Here is a 16233-nt window from a genome sequence, read left to right as displayed (position 1 = left end):
GACAAACTATTTCTTCATAGTTTTTTAACTAAACACCACAGGTATGTATTTTATTTTACCAGCTGCTTTAAGAGGATGATTATACATTCAGAATTTCTGAATTACCACTGTTTTGAATTTGTGCAAGGAAAAGAATAGTGAAAGGAAAAGAAGGAACAGATTTCTGAAGTCTTAGTTCATATTGGAATTAAAATGCTTCTATACGACAACGCAAATTAGGTTTAGAAACTAAAAATGATTTATTTTTTAAAATTTGTGTTTAGAAACGTTTTTCTTGTCAGCTCACTTTTACTAATTTAATGGCAGCCATTTGTCATACGTGACATTACAAAATGTGCACAGTAAATGCTGTATATGGTGTGTGTGTGTGGAATATAACTTTCAGTAAAAGAATATCTGCACCGAATATGTAAAGTTGCATGGACGTGAAAATGCATTACGCAGCTCAATTAAGTAAAGTTTATTTCAGATGTTTTTATTTAAAGAAATGCATTCTATTTTGATTGTGAGACAGGAACCACGACTCGGTGAGAAGGGTGTTTTAAGAATCCCGCAATTTAATAAGATGAACATGTTTTTTTAAATCGCAGAATATAGGGAGGGTGTTTACCTTCAAAAATAAATTGGAAACAAATAAAAGCGAAGAGAATATGCGGTATTTGTTTTGTACCTTAATGATTAAAGAGCAGCTTCGTGTCGATAAGCGCACGAACTATTATCTCCGGAAAGCGTCATCTGGCGACAGCCAGGCGTTTTAAATAAACCCGCTGCAGTCGGCTCTAGCCTGTTGGAAGCTCACAAGGTCTTCGGTCCACGTGGATATCATTTACTTTCCATTGCGGTGGACTGCGCGCGAGAGACAGATCTTGTAACGGCACTGGACTCAACCCCCTGAGCAGAGCTGGACCTCAGGCTAGGGGGTCACATGTGCGTGTGTATGCTACTCCTTTTACGGAATAAAAAAAAAACGGAGCGTCATCAGGAGGTGGGTTATCACGCTGGAGCCTCGAGCACAGGCAGTGTCCTGGGGCAGGGCGCTCCAGCGGTGAGTTCAGAGACCTTGACGTCAGGACAGCGGGACTCCACTCCCCTATCTGCAACAGACAGAGTCACGTAGGGCTCGCCGTTGCGAAACCGTGTGATTGTTTTCGAATGAAAGCGCACGTAGCCTCTTGTCCTGGCCTGTCCGCAGGTACCCGGGCGCTCGCAGGAGACTTCAGGGAGAGCAGAGCGGGTGCTTATCCCCCTAATTAACTGTAATTCTCCATAAAGTGTGTATCGTCACCGCAGCAGCTTAATGCCGTCATTTACCACTACTCTTAGTACTTGTAGTGATGCAGGAATGAAAGTGTTCAGACCCAGTACACCATACAGGCTTTGTCTGATGTTGTATCTAATTTCTTGTTAATGCCAACCAATTTATTTCCTACTCCTAACGTTTCTGGTTTACGTAAGTATTGCACAGCAGAATTCTCCAGTGCATAACAGAGACCGAAACCTATTTCTCAACCTGATTCAGAAACAGAATACATTTAAATGGTATGTAGTGGAAACATTTAAAAGGAAAGTCTGGTGCACTCTGTGTATTTGTCCCTTTCTCTCATTCTATGTGAATTACTGTACTGTATGCGGCTCTGAGAAATGAATGGAACACGCAAATCTGTCTTCTCCCTTCTCTAGGTGATGGCCTGTCCTCTCCCAGTCTCTTCCCACGCCCTCACTCTGCTGAGGGAGCTGAACTCTCAGAGGCAGTCAGGCCAGTTCTGTGACTGTGTGATCAGGTTGCAGCTTCACCCTGAAAAACTCTACATAGCCCACAGAAGTGTCCTGGCTGCCTCAAGCCCTCTCCTGGCTTCCCTTCTCCCCAGTCAGGGCTCTCTGCTCGATCTGGGGTGCCCTACTCTTACCCCTGAAGCCATGGGGCTGCTCCTGGAGTTCATCTACACTGGGACGTTGCCACCACTCGACCTGAAGGACTCTGTGCTGTCGGCTGCTGTCTATCTGGAGATGGAGCAGCTCCTGCAGGCTCTCGGCCACAGAGGGGCTGCGCTGTTGGGGTCACCAGGGCGAGGAGAATCAGCCCCAGTGAAGGAGCAAGCATCAGGTTGGGTGCAATACACAGCTCTGTTATCTGAATGCTTGCTTTTGCAATTCTTACATACTGTATGTCTAAAGCTTCTGTCTTAACTATTAATCCCCTTTCTGGAATGTATGTGTGCAATACTGAGCCAATGCCACTTTTGCGACATACTTTGTCTCTCCCATATGCCTTAAAAATAGATGTACACCATTTAACACTTTAATCAGGCTGGAAACAGAACAAAAACTGTAGCACAAATAACTTTAACAGCATCACTTGAAATGCACCATGATTATAATGCACCAGGGGTGGTGTGGTGGGTCTCTGGCTAAGGATCTGGGCCTGTGGCTGGAAGTTTGCCGGTTTGTATCCTGCGGCCAGCAGAGGAATCTTACTCTGTTGGGCCCCTGAGCAAGGCCCTTAACCTCAGCTGCTCCAGGGGCTCCATATAAATGGCTGACCCTGCGCTCTGACCCCAAGCTTCTCTCCCTGTCTGGGTGTCTCATGGAGAGCAAGCTGAGGTACAGTATGTGAAAAGACAAATTCCTAATACTAGAAATTGTATATGGCCAATAAAGAGCTCTTATCTTGACACTTGATTTACATGGCTGAAAGTAACAGGATCTAGTATCAAAATGTTTCGATGTTCACTTTTCTCAAAACACATTGAGAAAAATGAAATGGTTGATGCATGTATTTTTACTTATTAAAATTCACATGTAAGTATACCTTAAGCATAAAAATAGTATGGGCGTTGCAGGTGTTATCTTTTGAGCTCTTCAGAATTTAAAAACTAAAGCAAGCATAACATAGAAAATGCTGTTTTAACAAACCAGAAATAGTATCCTATTTATTGTGTTTATGTATTCCCCAGCAGAGTCTGAAGCACTCAGAACACACCGGAAGAGGCGACTGGCAGAGTACCAGCCAGTGCCAAGAGATCTCCCGTCGCCCCTGCTCAACGGCAAACCCGAACAGACCACACCACTGGTGCCCAGCTGCGAGGTCGTTCCAGTCATTCGGCGTGCAAGCACAAGAGGAAAACCTGAGAAGACATCCTCGTTCCCAGGAACGCAGACTCCCCTCCCGAGCCAGATTCCTGGTTCAGACATGCTGGACTTGGGGTTTCACTGCGGTGAAAGCAAGGAGGCAGGTAGCGGCGACCAAGGAATAACAGTGTCTCGCTCTGGAAACCAGCCCAAGAGTCACGGATTACAGTACGGGACAGGTTCATACGGGATTTTAAAGCAAGCCAACTGGCCTTCAGCACTGAGTGGCACTGCCGGCGCTGAGCCCCCCTGCCCTCTCAGTAACCCAACTGCAGCTGAATCCGAGAGCAGCAAGACGAGCTCTGAGAACAGCGTCATAATCAGCAGAGCCGCGGCGTTGGCAGAAAGCACAGGTCCCCACCGCGCCGCCGTCACCGAGTGTGACGATCCCTGGGATTTCGACGAGGCGAAAGGTGATTTTTGGGGGGAGGCTGCCGAAAGATGTGCTGTAGGGCTCGCAGCACAGAGTGAAAGGGCTGTCGTCCATGAAAGCACACCCATGCGTCCGCAGGCCTGTGAAGGTGTATCCGACAGCAGAACTCGCAGTGGTCTCGGAACTGAAAAGTGGCCCCTCGTACCAGAGGGAGCGCTTGGCAGCAACACTAGAACGGCCACAATACAGCCGTTCTCCGCTTTGGGTAGTAGGAGTCCGGCAGTGGTTGTGGACGACGGTGACAATGTAGCAGCTGAAGTTCACAATCCAGGGCGTTCTGAGAACGAGACCTGTAGCTTCTTGACTGTGTGTGGTGCTGAAAATGATCCCGTACATCAAGGTGAATATTCACACACTTCAACTGCAAGTATGGGTGTTCAGACAGGGCGCAATGAACTCAGCCAGGGAAACGGAAATTCAAGCAATTCTGATGTCGACACGCGGACGTTTGTGATGGCCGGGGGTGGCAAAGGCTGTGGTGCTATGGAAAAAAGGGAGGATTGTAGGGGTGAGAAGTGTGTTTTTTTTACCAATACGACGGGTGAAGACACGGGCGAATTTCCCACAGACATTGATGACGCTGCAGCTAGAGCCCAAAGAGGTATCAGAAACATCAACAGAAACACCAGAGACTCTGAGGAGAAGTGGGAGGGTTTGAACCGAAGAGAGAATGGAGAGAATGCACTCCAAATCTACCAGGCTCAAGTCACATATAGCTGTATTGTAAAGGAAAACCCAGAGGCCGCTGAAATGAGAGATTCCGATAATGTCTTTGCTAACACAGCCTTTGAAAGGGACCCTGCCGGGCTTTGTCAACCAAAGCACAGTGTTGCTGTTCTGGAGAGCGCACTGGGCAAGGACACCATGGTGAATTACAGCTGCTGTGCTCTGCCCACCGTCGCTCAGCCTTACCAGTGCTCTGTGTGCGAGAGGATTTTCAGTCAGCGGGGGTCTCTGAACAGACACATGCGGTCTCACCTGGGGGTCAGGCCCTACCCTTGCCCGCAGTGTCCCATGACTTTCTCACGGCAGTACCGGGTCATGGAGCACTTGCGCGTTCACCAGAGGGGCCAGGAGGGCCCAGAGAGCGCAGGCTCTAGCTAATTCAGCTCCCCGTGCTGATCTGCAATGAGCAAACCTGCTGTGTTGGTTATGGACCATGATAAAATTGGGTCAGTTACTGTAATACTGCAGCAAGTAAAAATTAACAGCTGGAGTTCAGACTACAGAAGCCAACGTTCTGATTTAATTATGCAATAATTCTAGAAATAATAACAATAAATAGTATCTTGGTGCCAGTCCTGTGTTCAAAGCTGAATAAAATGAATTGCATAATGGCTACAAACCTAGAAGTGAACTTTTTTACGTGAATCAGGTCAGATGCATAAGTAATGTTTGAGGGTAAGGGTGGAAAATCTGAAATTTTGCAGGCAAAATGACAAACGTGATATGATTAATTCATAAAGTCAGTCCCATGGCTGAAAGGGAGTTCAGATGGTAATGAGGTGAATGTCATTTTGAGCTGTAGAGATAATAACTGAAAAGTAATCTGCAGGAACAAGAAATGTCCCAGTAATATTGCTCTATAGATGTGAATTTACTCAAGGGTTTGTTCAAACTGTGAGAAAGAATGAAAGGTGAGGCTTCCCTGAAGTTTGTTTCTTCTTCAGGGATCTGTTAAAGGCTCGGAGTGCCTACTTGAGAATGTTTATTCAATACTAGAATAAGAGGAAAAGAGGAAAGCAAAGACAGGACTCTTGGTTATCAATAAGATCAGGTTCAATCTGCCAATTTAGTTGGTGTGTCTTGTTTTGTTACTTCGATGGTATAATTTATTTAATGCAATATCCATTTACAAAATGATATTTGTATTGTTTTCTATACTGTATATATATATCTTCATGTGCTTAAATAATTAAGAGATTAATAAACAATGAATCATATAATTTAATTGGGGTAATGTCTAACATTACATAAAACTCACATTTTCAAAATGTTGTCAAAATCATTATCAAACTATTATTTTTGTAAACATACACTGGAACATACCCTGGCACAAAGAGTATCCAAAAACACAACCCATGTAATTCACTTGGATTTTGGATATATTCTTTCTTCAGGAGTATAATGTGTTATTATATAGCATTGTTTCTTTATTATCTTTGCTGATCCTGACTGATTTTTAATTATAAAAGAATCATACAAAATAAGCAAAACAAATATTGATTTTTTTCTAATCATTACCACTTTTGAGCTAGTACTGTATGTGGTGACCAATCCAATTGCATATGTAATTTGAAAGAAATAACCTATCATTTGAAAAAATGAATATGCAATAAAAAATAACTTAAAGTCCATCACATTTATTAATACAAAATCCGACCAGGTTCATTGTTAGCATCAGCTGGTATGGATTACATCATTTATCTTCTAATTTTCAGAATACAGTTGTTGATTGGCATGCAGTATTCATCTAAGTAGTGTGTATAGAAAAACACACACTGAGCATCTTCAAAATGTCAAAAATATCTTCACCACTCAAAGCAATTATTCAGATAAACTGTATATAGGTATACTGTATCTCTATTTTTGGAATCTAACAAAGACATTAGGTCAGAATGATCAGTAAATGCAAATTTCAAAGTACAGACAGAGCTCTTCAGATAACCCTGCCGAGGAGCCAGATACCAGTTGCCTTGCGGGGAGGCTCTCTGTGGGTGTCCAGGACTCCTGACCTCAATGCTTTGTCTATTCCTCCTCCTTAGGAGCTGAGCTCTGCTTGTCTCTCCAAGACGTCTTTGGTATCAAATTGCCATTGCATAACCAGGTCAGAGGGAGTCTTTCCTTCCTGAAGCATATACAAAATTTCACCTCTAAGTCTCCAAGTCTGCTCTTCCACACCAACAAGAGCTTACCTGATACTGAGCACTCTTTGCTGTGTGCATCAATATTTGACTTACAAACTATAATGGACCTGAGAACATATGTACAGGTGTACAAATAGAATATATTTTAAAAATGCATTTCTATTAAAGGGATCATGCTGCATCTTAATTCGTACATATATCCTCACTTGTTTGTATCTTATTACGTGTCTGTGTGTCTCTGAAACAGATCATAAACTATAAACTACAACTAGAAATCATTCTGTCCTTGGTTTATAGTTAAATATACAAAACTTGGTTCTAAGCTGTGACTTGTGCATTTTGCTTGTACAAAACTCTGCAGTACTGTAGTGAATAGTTGTGTTCACACTGCCAGGAAATATCAGTCAGTTCCACTTACTCTTGGACACTAAACACAAACCAGTTCCCGTGAGACAGTCTGAAATCACCCGAGTGTGTTTTATCTTTACCTGAATGGAGGAGAACTAATCTTGGTGAAAGCTGAAACTTACAGCGTTCTTGACTTTCATGTCCGCCCCGTGCAGCAGAAGCAATCTGACAATCCTGTAGCGGCTGAGGCGAATGGCATCATGCAGAGCTGTGTCCCCTTCCTAGAATAACAGAACAAGGAGCCCAGGGGCCAATGCTGAGGCCTGAGTGAGCAGTCCTAGACTCCAGGGATGGCGAACTGTACCAACACATTTTCATCCTGTATTAACTCTGGGGAAGGGGGGTAATGATGCCATATTGCGAGACTTGAGTGGTGGAAAACCTGAGCTATTCTGCAAGTATTTGGAAATCATCTACTAATGTTCATAATGGTATGAACTGCCTTGTACTGCATCGGCTTAATCCAACCATTTTCTAACCGTTTCTTTCAATTCAGGGCCACAGGGGAGCCGGAGCCTATCCTGGCAAGCAATGGGCACAAGGCAGGCTACACCCTGGCCAGGACGCCAGTCCATCACAGTGTATGGGACTGAAATGTTCTGATGATGGCTCTGACGTTTCTATTCCATTCAAAAGATCTGTAAGAAATATGACTTAACTACTAAATCGGCAGCAAAAGAGAGCATGAATGGATCTTGGCTAAGTGCTGAGAAGTCTATGACACTGTATTCTTTCACCCAGAGCTGCACGTCTGTCTTGAGAAGTGAAAAGTACCACCTACCCTGTCCTTGGAGTTGATTTTGATCCCACTGCAAATCAGGTGCTCTACAATGTCATAGTGACCAGTCCTGGTGGCCACATGAAGCGGTGTACTCATGAGCTGAAGAAGAAAATATCGACAGACAAGTTTCTTACTGATCGGCAACAGTATGTGCAAGTGAGCTTGGGGAAGTCTTTCACCATCAGCACCAGCAAGGAGGTACCTCAAGGCTGTGTGCTGTTCCCACTGCTTTTTACATCGTACACTAAAGGTTGTGTAAGCCACTATCACAACTGTTTGATCATCACGCTGCCTTGATTGGACATTTGAATGATTATGAATACAATTACAGACAGCAGATAAAATCTGTTTTATAGTTGGTGTCAGACTAATTCACTGTTTCTAAACAAACACAAACAATTTCAGAAAGTAATGCAATGAATAGACAGTAAGTGCCTTGACACAACCATTGGTTGTAAATTAACTTGGACCACCAACACAGGAGTAAGGTACTGTATTTGAATGTGCAACAGAGGTTGTATTTGTTAAGTTTAGTTCAGTTTATTTGTCATATGCACAAGTGCAATGAAATGTATAGTCGCATGTATGCTCCCATACAAACATATTAAGGAAACACCAAACGTAAACACAGAAGAGCAGCAACAACAACAAAGTTAAATAACATACAGTTGTCTCTGAGTCTGGAGATATGTGCCTTTATGCTCCTATAACACCAGAGGGAAGGGGAGAGAAAAGTGAGAAACCAGCATGATCGTTGTCTTCAGCAGTACTCCTGGCCTTCCTGAGACAGCGTGTTGTAAAAATGTGCACAATAGAAGCGAGCTGTAGTCCAATGATGGACTGTGCCGACCCGATCACCCCCTGTAATGTCCTTTGGTCAGACAATGAGCTGCTGCCAAACCACACTGTAATACCATGAGCGCACACTCTCAATAGCACACCTGTTGTCTGTAGTATGTAATATTTTAAGATAGACCAAATTTGTTCAACTGACTGAGGAGGTAAATCAAGGTTTAAGGAACTTTTATTAGTTTTAATGTTGATATTTAAATAAGAATTGTATTCAGGGCATTCTAACCTTTAGTATTCAGAGCTGAGGAGGTGCCTTGTCCTTGCAGCACAGATACAAGTGGAACAAGGTGATCAGGACTGGTGGCAAGATTACCAGTGCATCCTTGAAATCAATATAATGTTCAATGGAGCAACATATTATTAATCTTGCACATAAAATCTGAGATGACCACTCGCATCCACTCTTTTTGGAATATACTCTCCTACCCTCTGTGGGGAGGTACAGTACCAGATCCCCTGTATAAAGACTAAGACAGCATTTTACCTTCTTTTATATATAAAAGCATACTGCTGAATTGCTGAACAATGAAAAGATAGTTTGCAGGTAGGGATCTTATTATTGTTATTGTCGTTGTTTTAGACACTTTATCTGCAAATTGTCCGTTTTCAATCTCATGGTAAATGAGCTCTGACTGAGCAATGTTGTTGAATGTTGCTTTATGTCCTGGTATTGTACTGTTGCTGTATTGTATGATTCTCATACTGTATATGTCATATGTAATGAACTGGTGATGTGTAAGACATATTCCCTCAGGGCCAATAAAGATGAATTTAATTCAACATTTCTCAACAACGACAAACAATTGGCTGCAAAAGATTCCTTCGCTTCTGACTGTTTCTGTGCAGAAGGCCCTGCTGCAGGTGGGACACACGCAGACCCCCTCTCTCATTTTGAGGATCGCCATGTCTTACCTTGTCCTGGACATTGAGGTTGGCCCCGCTGTTTTGAAGGACCTTCAAAACCTCCAGGCTGCCCCCGCGACACGCCCAGTGCAGAGCTCCACTGTCCAGCTGAGACCAGGCAGAGAGACAGTCAGCCACCTCCCTCACAGTACACATGAGCCTTGACAGTGTCATGCTTTTCATTTTAGCACTTTTTATTATTCACATGGAGGTCTGTACAGATTAATTTTGTGCACATAAGATTTTACTATTGTCCTGTACAGGAAAGACATACTGCATGTGTCTGTGCACATCCAAAAAATCATATTTGTTTCCAGGGATTTTTTTCCTTATTTCAGTAATCTAAGACTTAAAACCACATCTCACCCGGTCTTTAAAGTTGACATTCACCCCTTTGTCCAGAAGCTTCTGTACTATCGCTGTGTGGCCTTCAAAAGACGCTCTATGCAAAGCTGTTCTTTTAAACTGGAAAGTAACGAAAACAACGCTTTAGACCTCCAATGCATAAGCACATAAGAAAGGCTACAAACGAGAGGAGACCATTCGGCCTGTGAGACACGCTTGGTAGTTAGTAGCTTATTGATCCCAGAAACTCATCCGTTTCCTGAAGAAAGCCAGGGCAAGGACATCAACAACACGGTGGCGTCGGTTGTTCAAGACTCCCTCAACCCTTCCTTTGAGGAAAGTGCCTCCGGTTCTCGGTTTTAAATGCACTTCCACTTCTGTTCCACTCGTGTCCTCTGGTTTGTGTTTCAGAGTTCATTCTGAAAAGAAGATCTGCTGGACTGACACTGTCAACACCTTTGAAGGTTTTGAATATTTGTAGCAGGCCCCCTTCTTGGACTAAAAGACTTCATGAAAAAGGTTCAAGACTCAAAAGGTTCAGTACCGTCAGGTTCAGACTTTTGGTATGTGTGTTTGGTTGAGCCGTCAACGGTGTGAAGCTGCACATCTGTGAGATTAGAACTCAGCACCTCTGTCAGAACCCCCTCTACTGGTCCTGTGCCAGGACACTCTCTTAAGCCCCAGATTGTCTGTGATATTATACTGCTGAATTGACTTCAAAGTGAAGCACACTTCTCTCTCCTCACTAAAAGACCGGAACTCTTTCTTGAACATGGTGTAAAACGAGAATAAATGTCTTTGTGAAATTAGGGGTCGAGTGCGGCTGAGCCTTACCTCATCATAGGAGTTTGGGTTCCCACCATCTTCCAGAAACTTCTCAATAACTTTGATCTTCCCTTGTGCCGCAGCCTGTAAGAACTGAGACACCTCCACAGGCCCTGTCTGAACAATCAGAGGCAAGAGTCGAGGTTCTTTTACACTCTCATAATAAAATAGGCTAAGGAATGTGATCTTCTGCTTACTTTTCAAAATACCAATATCATTGTATATTATCAGCTAACATTTAAAAAGGTTGTAGTTCAGGTGGGTAGCTGCGTCAGCATGCGTAGGCTGCAAAGGAACAAGTAATAGGTTTATTCCATGCTGAAAAAAAGAAGAAAGAGAACACAACGTTTCGGCCATGGAGCCTTCTTCAGGTGTGAAGAAGGCTCCACGGCCGAAACGTTGTGTTCTCTTTCTTCTTTTTTCCAGCATGGAATAAACCTATTACTTGTTCCCTAACATTTAAAAACATACATTAACCTTTTCCCAAAAGGGACATTACAAAATTGCAGAAATTAAAAAGCATTATTAAACAATGCTCAAGATCAACACCCCAACAAAGGCTGCCCCCACTACTAGGCCATTGTACAGGCTGTTGAGGTATTTTGCTTTAAAAGTTTTGTGTAGTGTAGTTTTTCCTTTTTAAGTGGTGTTGTGATGAGAAGACAAGGTCATCATGATTACAAAGTCATTAACAAGGCGAGCTGAGAGACAAAAGAGCAGTCATTGTTAATATCTAATCTGCATACAGTACACACAAGCCCCATGCTGTCACAGCACTCGAACTCACAATGTTCTGCCCTTCAGGCTCTTGAGCAGTAGGGGGCGCCACTTTTTTTTTCCTACATTTCCTTTTCTCGTGTAGCTCAAGGAGGTTCTGGATGCCACCAAGATCGATGATCTCTCTCCGCAGATCCGAAGAGGTTTTCCTCACAGCCTGAGATAACGCAAGGGCCAGATGAGTTTAATTCTTGTTAACACCTGTTGCAGGGAAAGCCCATTCAGCACACCCTTAAAGCGGTATATTTCCAACGTGAGACAGCTTTACTCACGAAGAGTATGAATTATACAAGACAGTTTATAGCATACCTCTATTTAAATATCTCCAGATGGGCTTAAAGCCCTGCTGAATGGGTTTATGAGAATGAAAAAAGGAATGGAACAGAGTCATGTACTGGGTCCATGTTACTGCCATATATGTGCATTTGTTTTTTTTTCCCTTAATTTTCAGACAAAGTAATTCAGAGCCAGCTGTAGCATACTGAGTCTATACAAACGGGGCTAGTTTAAAAAGAGCTTGAATGCACAAGAGCTTTAGTAGTCACAAGGTTAATATGACAATGTCAGATTACAAGCCTCAGGTTGGTAGTGTTCAAAGTCATATAAATGCACCCCTCTACATATAATAAATACAATTACACTGAGCACTGCTCAATCAAAACATACAAATATGTTTTTATATGCTTCTATAGGATATATATATCCAGAAAACACTGAGACAGACAACATTCCACTCCCCTTCCTCGAATCCTAAAGTTTCTTGTGTGGGTGACCCCCTGAGGATGCAGTTGCTTATGTAATAAAACATCACCTGCTTTCTGACACCCAGAGACAGATTTACTGCATCACTTACCACCCAGCCTGCTTATTACTCAGGGCCTATGATTTACTAGCGAAGCTGCACGCCGGTCACTTCTGCACATTTCCTGGCTAATAAAACTCTGGAGAAAGCCCTGAGAAGAGTGACACTTCAACAGGAGCGGATGCAAACTCATGCGGTGTGATAGTTCTGGGCAGCTCTCCGTCCTGCACGATATTAAACATGTCCAACATTACGATTTCAGAAGCCGAGCTGTGTTAAAAGACACAGGACCTTGAGGTACGGCCAGCCACCACGTGGGACTACCTTTGACGCCTGCACTTTCTGGAGTGCTAAAGTCAACGGGGGATACCGACACTAACGGTGTGGTATCCGAGGAGGCAGAAATTCTGTTATTCAGAGCTCAATTTGAAGCTGCTTTGTGCACAACCAGTCTGGGAGATGAACAAGATCGATAGAACAAGTATTCTTCTAATCAAAGAGTTTTCTCAGTGCAGAGAAAAATAGTTGTGAGTCAACGCTGCTTAGCTCAGCCTCGATGGCACTACACTTCTTTTTTCAATTGTTTAATCTCTGGCGGGAAGTAGAGAATACGTGACACAAACCCTTTTTGCCACTCTGCTCTTCTCCGAGTCATAGTTACGAGCCGAACAGCATTCCCAGAGAGGGGTTTCTCATTGGGGTGAGTGTTTAGTGACACTTCATAATAATATGTCATTTTTATGTTTTCACCTCTATTTTTGTCCTAGGACCCAGCTCCACATCTCTCTTGAAGCCTCTTTCTTGGTAAAGTATATTTGCTTTTCATGGAATTTCGTTTCGTTGCTTGCTGCAATATGGTTTGTAATATGGCCAAGCCACAGAGTGAAAACACCCCCCTCACCCCCCACAAAACAAAAGAATGCTGATCCCAATCTTTAACTCTTTACCATGCTTGTGACCCCCTGATCTTTCGCTTCCTCGCATTTCTGGTCCTCTAGCATCTGCATGTCCATTGTCCCAAGTCCTATCTTCCTTGACCGGCCTTTGACCTTTTGAAAGAGATGAAAAGTAAATGCCGTTAACATTTGCCATTCACTCCTCCGTACAGTTCAGACAGCTACAACCCTTTGACAGTGCAATCAGCTGTTGTTAAAGGAGATGACCTTTCCCTCAAGTTCAGTATCGCTCCTACTGCGGTGACACTGGGATGAGTAGGTGTCTCATTATATTACATAGCTGTGACATGGAGAAATGGAGCTAAAAAAAAGCAAAAGAAACCTCCTGAAGCAAACACCCTTGTGCCACAAATTGAACAGTGTTACAGGAACATGCCTATTGTAATTATAGTCACGACCTACAAATTCTGTAGCAAGGCAGGGGAGCGTCAGGTAGAAAGTTCTGTCGTGGGCCTGTTACTAATCTCTGCATCACCTTAAAGAACATGAAATGTAATACACACATTCCAATTAAGCTACGTAAATGTGCTACAGCGAGTAGTGGTACTATTGTACACCAAGCCTTTGACACATCTGTTTAATTAGAGATCATTTTCAGAGCACTGCTGTCAAGTTTTTCCTAGGTGCTACACATTCCAGTTCTGTACGGAATACTGTGATAAGTCGTGTGTCCATCCAGTCCCTGGATGTAGCATGCTGCCTTATTAGAACTGGAGGATTAAAAGATAGTGTGTCAAGGTGATATTACTAGAAAGCACCTGGTCTTATAAGACTGTTCTAATAAGACTATGGACTTTATTGACCTTAAGAACGTAGATTTGTTTTGTAAATAAAAAGGTGACGCAACTGACCAAAGAGATATAATAGGACATTGAAGAAAAGCTCCCAGGAGTCGTTATCCAATCACAATAAACAACTGCCAACTTTAATAACAATGGCTGATAACAGGAATTTGAAAAAAATGTCATTCTTGCTGATGCTTAAACCGGAGGGTGGTGACAGGGCAGTACTGTATATTGAAGATACGAAAGCACAAACGTACCAGTCAGTTTTAGAGAACATTCTCACAGCCAAAAGAGTTTCAGACTGCAGGGCTGGGTTCATTAAATAATTGTCAAGGTGAAACATTCAGAGTAGAAAGTAGGTTTGAAAACCCCATGATAAGTATCGAAGCAAATATTATCCCTCAAATCAGATATATAGTCCATAGCTCCTGAGGAAAAATACTAAACACCGAAAAGTGAACCACGCCACAAAACAAAAAAAAAAGCATACACGTTGCTTATTATTTTCCCTTAAAGAACAAAATTAAACTTACGTGATTTTTCGCCTCTAGCTCCTCTTTTTTGTCAACCAGATGTGTTGCCCATTGAACATCTTCTTCCATAGCTGGTTAAAGCTTGCAGAAAACCTCTTTATGGACGATATACTGTATACAGAATGTGTTATTAGCATGAACTGTATAATGTAAGTTTGTAAAGGTTTCGAGCAATTTTAGAGAAAAAAAAAACTAAAAAAAAAAGTCTAAATAGTTACAGTACTTGCGCGAGTTCTGCACCACGTCTGATAAATATTTACTAGAGGAGTTTATTTGTTCTCCCTGTTATTTCGGGAGCTTGTCCTTCCTATCGTGCCATCAGTGAGGAAGACGGCGCGCAGTGGACACAGGGTGGGAGTCGTGGCTCTTTTATGTGACCCAGTGGAATGCGCCGCGCGCACAGCGGCCATTGTCCGACACCGCCGCCGGGGACAGGTGTCAGCACGAGCCGGCTTCATGAGCTCGATCAGCTGACGCTTCTCACGCTCCCACCGGGTCGACCTTCAGCTTCACCCCGGCTTCTTTATGGGAGTCAAGGCCTAATTTACGCCCTGGTCCAGACCTCGCGTTATTTTTAAAATGCTTGATTTATGTCAGGTCAGTACATAAAATTTACGACAACCACATAGCTTTTGTAAAAATCCCATCACCGAATGCCAAAACCAGAAACACATCACTCTATGCATGCATTGTGTTTAGAACAAAAAAAAAAAAACAGATATACGGATTTTAGATATTGATTGAAATTAGTCATTGTGATTAATCGCTCCTTTATAACTGACCGAGATACACTCGAGTGACTTTGTTGCACAAGGTCTATATCGCCTCATTAGTGAGAGGTGTTGGGTACAGGTGAATTGACAGGTTATTGAATGACAAGGTGAAAATCCAGATAGAAAGACACAGAAAGTAACCAATATGCTCTGCTTAGCACGAAAATAGCGATGTCTTGCCATCAGTTGGCTAGAGTGGGCTAAAACAGTACACGGTCGTTTGCAGTCCTGTTTAGTGATGAAATTCGGTTTTCCTGTAGACCACCGTGAACGCTAAGCTGCTGTGAATGACAGACCGATCTGTCATCCGATACGGATGTCCCACGCAAATACGCACCTTGCGTACGTGTAGTGTGAAGATCTGGGCAGGGCCAGACGCTAAGAGACTCCACTTTAGTGATTGATGGGCGCCTGGTCGCTTGGCGCCGCACTGACAGATCCCGGGAGCTCTGCTGCGAGCTCATTCTGAGGTGACCGCATTTCAGCAAGACAACGCTGTTCTTCGCGCTGCTCGTGTATCAGGGCATTTCGTGCGAGATGAGAGGCTAGCAGTTGTACCGTGGAAGCTCTGGTCTCATGACGTGAGCCCAATTAACACGTGTAGGGCGAGCCGGAATGACACGTGGCATCTAAGGGTCTGACACCCGTGAGCAGGCACCTGCCTGTCCAGTCTTCACAAGAGGAATGGGACAGAATCCCTCGAGACAGCATCTGCCCCTGGGATAGTGCTGGCAATACAGAAGTACAGCTTGAAGCTTTTGCTGTTTCCAACCGCTGTAACCACGCGCTACTGTCTCGAGTCTTCCATTGCACACAGAGTTGATCACAGATCAGCATATTGAGTTCACCTGTGTCACATCTTTTCAATTAAACGTTGGTGGATTTGATTTATGTATATAAACCTTTTCTTGATAATAACTGTCAGTTTGATGCAAGTTTAATTGACAGGTTGATTTTGAGACGCGCATTTATGCGCTGGGTCACTGTTGAGTGACGCGGGAGTCCCGGGTTCGAGCCCCCGACGATGGGGGGCTGACCTAATGCGGCAAGGGCGCCCGCCTGAA

General features: G+C 43.4%; 2 protein-coding genes across 3 annotated transcripts; one reads left to right on the top strand and one right to left on the bottom strand.

Moving 5' to 3' along the window:
• The first annotated feature begins 1036 nt into the window (after positions 1 to 1036).
• On the top strand, positions 1037 to 5484 carry LOC107077344 (hypermethylated in cancer 2 protein-like). The gene is made up of 3 exons (XM_069189056.1): positions 1037 to 1113; positions 1681 to 2104; positions 2955 to 5484. Exons 2-3 carry the CDS (start codon positions 1684 to 1686, stop codon positions 4664 to 4666), a joined length of 2133 nt encoding a protein of 710 aa, XP_069045157.1. The 5' UTR covers positions 1037 to 1113; positions 1681 to 1683; the 3' UTR covers positions 4667 to 5484.
• A 421-nt stretch (positions 5485 to 5905) lies between these two features.
• Positions 5906 to 15887, bottom strand: ankrd2 (ankyrin repeat domain 2 (stretch responsive muscle)). 2 transcript variants are annotated; one of them, XM_006630565.3, is made up of 10 exons: positions 15507 to 15887; positions 14397 to 14507; positions 13070 to 13171; positions 11331 to 11477; positions 10553 to 10660; positions 9740 to 9838; positions 9383 to 9481; positions 7619 to 7717; positions 6960 to 7058; positions 5906 to 6410 (listed from the first exon to the last, which is right to left on the bottom strand). In XM_006630565.3, exons 2-10 carry the CDS (start codon positions 14463 to 14465, stop codon positions 6324 to 6326), a joined length of 909 nt encoding a protein of 302 aa, XP_006630628.2. In that variant the 5' UTR covers positions 14466 to 14507; positions 15507 to 15887; the 3' UTR covers positions 5906 to 6323. The 2 variants fall into 2 exon arrangements, with proteins under 2 accessions (XP_006630628.2, XP_069045159.1); XM_069189058.1 differs by lacking the exon at positions 15507 to 15887 and having other exon boundaries at positions 14397 to 14756.
• Positions 15888 to 16233: the final 346 nt, after the last annotated feature.

The sequence above is a fragment of the Lepisosteus oculatus genome, chromosome 4 (assembly GCF_040954835.1).
Source record: "Lepisosteus oculatus isolate fLepOcu1 chromosome 4, fLepOcu1.hap2, whole genome shotgun sequence".
Lineage (NCBI taxonomy): Eukaryota > Metazoa > Chordata > Actinopteri > Semionotiformes > Lepisosteidae > Lepisosteus > Lepisosteus oculatus.
This window is presented reverse-complemented; position numbering and strand designations above follow the sequence as displayed.

Excerpts from the sequence above, each read along its gene's own strand:
- LOC107077344 (XM_069189056.1), top strand. The coding sequence starts at position 1,684 with ATGGCCTGTCCTCTCCCAGTCTCTTCCCACGCCCTCACTCTGCTGAGG. Across the intron at positions 2,105-2,954 it reads AGTGAAGGAGCAAGCATCAG|CAGAGTCTGAAGCACTCAGA; the intron begins GTTGGGTGCAAT and ends TGTATTCCCCAG.
- ankrd2 (XM_006630565.3), bottom strand. The coding sequence starts at position 14,465 with ATGGAAGAAGATGTTCAATGGGCAACACATCTGGTTGACAAAAAAGAG. Across the intron at positions 9,839-10,552 it reads ACCCAAACTCCTATGATGAG|TTTAAAAGAACAGCTTTGCA; the intron begins GTAAGGCTCAGC and ends GTTACTTTCCAG. Across the intron at positions 7,059-7,618 it reads AAATCAACTCCAAGGACAGG|GAAGGGGACACAGCTCTGCA; the intron begins GTAGGTGGTACT and ends CTGTTATTCTAG.